The 3,463-nt window shown below is 35.3% G+C and overlaps 1 protein-coding gene across 1 annotated transcript in view; it reads left to right on the top strand.

Moving 5' to 3' along the window:
* LOC106870565 (QRFP-like peptide receptor) overlaps window positions 1–3,463 on the top strand; it is a 73,878-nt gene that overhangs the window by 56,501 nt on the left and 13,914 nt on the right. Inside the window, exon 5 of the mRNA XM_014916691.2 lies at window positions 1,141–1,574. Within this exon, the coding sequence (XP_014772177.1) occupies window positions 1,141–1,574 (434 nt within the window). The remainder of the gene's footprint in view (window positions 1–1,140; window positions 1,575–3,463) is intronic.

Here is a 3,463-nt window from a genome sequence, read left to right on the forward strand (position 1 = left end):
TGTGTTATAGAACAGAAAAAATTTTTTGTATTCGGATTTATTTCATGTAAAAAATTGTCTTATTTCGATAATTTCAACCAATCACTGACAAGTATTCAGCTGTTTATACTTACTCCTTTGGCACTTTAAGCGGTGTAAAGCGTATTTAATCTCCATTACTTCTGACATTTTGCAGAGGCAACACACGTGTGTTCGTTTTCCCTAACCCTAATTGACTTGCTCCTTCCCTAAAAAACCATACCTTGTGCCTATAATAGAAAGGTTTATTAGCTACTGCCAATCTGCTTCAACCGTTTTTTGACAAGGAAATAATAATTTTATCACCGCCGAGAATCGTTTGTTTACGTAGTCAGTACTTAATTTTTACGGCTGTATGGACGTCAGTCATTGGTTGAAATTACAGAAATACGACAACTTTAACATGAAATAACTTGCGATGTACGTTTTTTTTTAAGAAGACTAAGAGAAAAAGATGCTTTATATGACACATTCTACCAGTGTCCCAAGTTTCAAAGAGTTTCGTTAAGAAAATACTGGTGCCCCCGTTTTGAACAAGATCCAAGAATGGTACAATCAAGACATAACTGGAAGTGCATTGTGACCAGCGGTGTATAACGCCATCTGATGGTCTGGTCGATACTATGATATTGATGAAACATTGCTGATTTGTTGTGATATTTCAGCTGACAATGGATTATTCCATTGATCCGTTCTTCTTACATTCTTTTGCTTGACTCGCCATTTTAGCAATCTTCTACCCTCACCAATCAAAACTTAACAATTTCTAACGTAGAAATAAAAAAGAAATTTTCGAGGACAAAAATCAATTGTAACGGCTCCTCGCTCTAACACAATTAGATCGAAACATCGGTATCTCAAAGTTCCCCACCCCTTACGTCATTGAATCGTGTGTTTTGTCAAAACATTTTCTGAAAAAAAGTTGTTCTCCGAAGTGAAATACAACAATGATTAGCTTATTCACGTTCAAATCTACTGGAACATATTAAAACTGAATCAACTCACTATTGTTGTAATATTCCATTATTGATGCCATTAGTTTCGACTGTAATTGTCCATGTGTCCATATTTGACGCCATCTTTATCTTAAAAAATAAACAGCATTCTTGTTTTCTTTTTCAGTGATTGCAGTAACGTTAAGCGTTCTCAGTCTGACCACAATATCAGCCGACCGTTTCATGGCTATCGTCTTCCCGCTTCGCAGTAGAATGTCTTCTACGAAAGCCAGCATCGTCATTAGTATGATCTGGTTTATATCAATCAGTGTTGCTGCGCCACAACTTATCGTTCGACAACAATCTGAATTTACTTGGGCTGACCGCCACGAGATTTATTGCGATGAAGTCTGGCCAACCGTATATATAAATACCAAATGCGAAACTGACCAGCCTGTCCGCAAGATTTACTATATAATCTTTATACTTGTTCTATATTTTATCCCCATTCTGGTCATGATAGTCGCCTATTCGATCATAGTGTTAACCTTGATGAAACGCAAAGCCCCTGGTGTTGCCATTTTGTCCACAACCTTGGCCCAAGAAAAGTCTAAGAGAAAGGTAAGTTTGGTGCCACAAAATGTACAGTTTAAGGGTGTGTTTGTTATTGTATGAATTATATATATGCACGTGTATATGTGTGAGTGTATGCATATGTGCCAGTATATTTGTGTGTGCGCACACACATATATATATGTATGTATGTATATATACATACACACACACACACACACACACACACACACACACATATATATATGTAGTCAATTCGAGGATGTCGGGTCCTCATTAGGGATTAAATAATCCAAAAATTTCACTGTTTAATCACTATCATATAAGGAGAAAATCTCGGCGATATGCTAAGGGTTATTATAGTAATACATATTGTTTATTATGATGAAAGAAAATGGAGAATTATGGATGTATAAATAATTTTTTTCTACGATATAAATTATTTATACATCCTTAATTCTCCATTTTCTTTCTTTCATCCTTATATATATACATATCTATATATTCATATATATGCGAGTGTGTGTGTTTTATTAAATACACGACTATGTTCAAGTGTTATCTTTATTTATTTTAGATTTTTCATATTTTCTTATTAGTTTTTTATGGTTGATTTGGAAAAATGGAGTTCCGAGATCCATATCCGACGTTTCTAGACCTTCACAGTCTCGTTTTCGAGAATTGATTACATCTGGCGTTGTATGTAATGAAAGTACATAAAAGAAAAACAGTCCCCCTTTTATACGAACATGAAATTACATGATATTACAGCTAAAAACGAAAAATATACGACGGAATTCCAAAGGAAATTGATCGAACGGCAAAAACACACAACGGCTGTGATTACTGATGCATGGAACCAATGGTCCAAAATCCATTAGGGGAAAAGTCTACACAAATCCAATCAGTATATAAGAAGCAACACAAATAACAAATAGATTCAATTCAATTCTTGAAGATGAGAGTGTGAAGATCTAGAAACGTCAGAAACAGGTCTAGGAACTCTGGTGCTCCAAACCAACTGTAAAAAGCTAATAACAGAAGAATGCCCTGAAGAAAATATGTTCTCCACATATGGGCATGTGTATGTGTGCTCGCTTGCGTGTGTGTGTGTGTGTGTGTGTGTGTGTGTGTGTGTGTGTGTGCATCTTTCATTTTTTATCTCTTACTTGTTTCAATCATTAAAGCGCGACATTGCTGGAGCACCACCTTGGAGAATTTTAGTCAAATGAATCAACGCCAGTACTTATTTTTTAAGTCTGACACTTATTCTATCACTTGACAACCGTTTTTGATGTGTTTATCTTCCCGTAGTTTAGCGGTTCGCCAAAAGGAAACGATAGAATAAGTACCAGGCTATATATATATGTGTGTGTGTATATATATATATATATATATATATATATATATATACACACACACACACACACACACACACACACATACATGATTGTCCGCTAGCTCCAAAAGTTGTTTTTTTATTACTGTCTCTCTGTTTATTTCCTCGTGTTCCTTTTTGCTGAAGAGCGTAGGCTCGAAACTTAAAAGATTATCTCACCTTCCCGAGCGTCAAACTAATACACCTGCTTGTTGTTTATACACCTGTCTTCGTCTTCTGTTTTTCTGTAAATTTCAACTATATACATACACATATGAACAATTCTTCGGGCGAGATTTTCAGTCACCTGAAATATCGCTTGTAGCGAGAATCTTTGAATAGAGACGGAGTGAATAACATCAAATTAGAACGAATGAGTATACGTGTGTGTGTACGTATGTATGTATGTATGCATGTGTATGTATATGTATATTTTTTTATTAATATTTAGAAGACGCATCAGAGTGACTCAAGGCCCGAGAGTTTCGTGCGTTAACACTTATCAAACCATATATAAATACAAATACACACACGTGTGTGTGTATATATATATGTATAT

Source organism: Octopus bimaculoides, chromosome 7, assembly GCF_001194135.2.
Source record: "Octopus bimaculoides isolate UCB-OBI-ISO-001 chromosome 7, ASM119413v2, whole genome shotgun sequence".
NCBI classification, from domain to species: domain Eukaryota; kingdom Metazoa; phylum Mollusca; class Cephalopoda; order Octopoda; family Octopodidae; genus Octopus; species Octopus bimaculoides.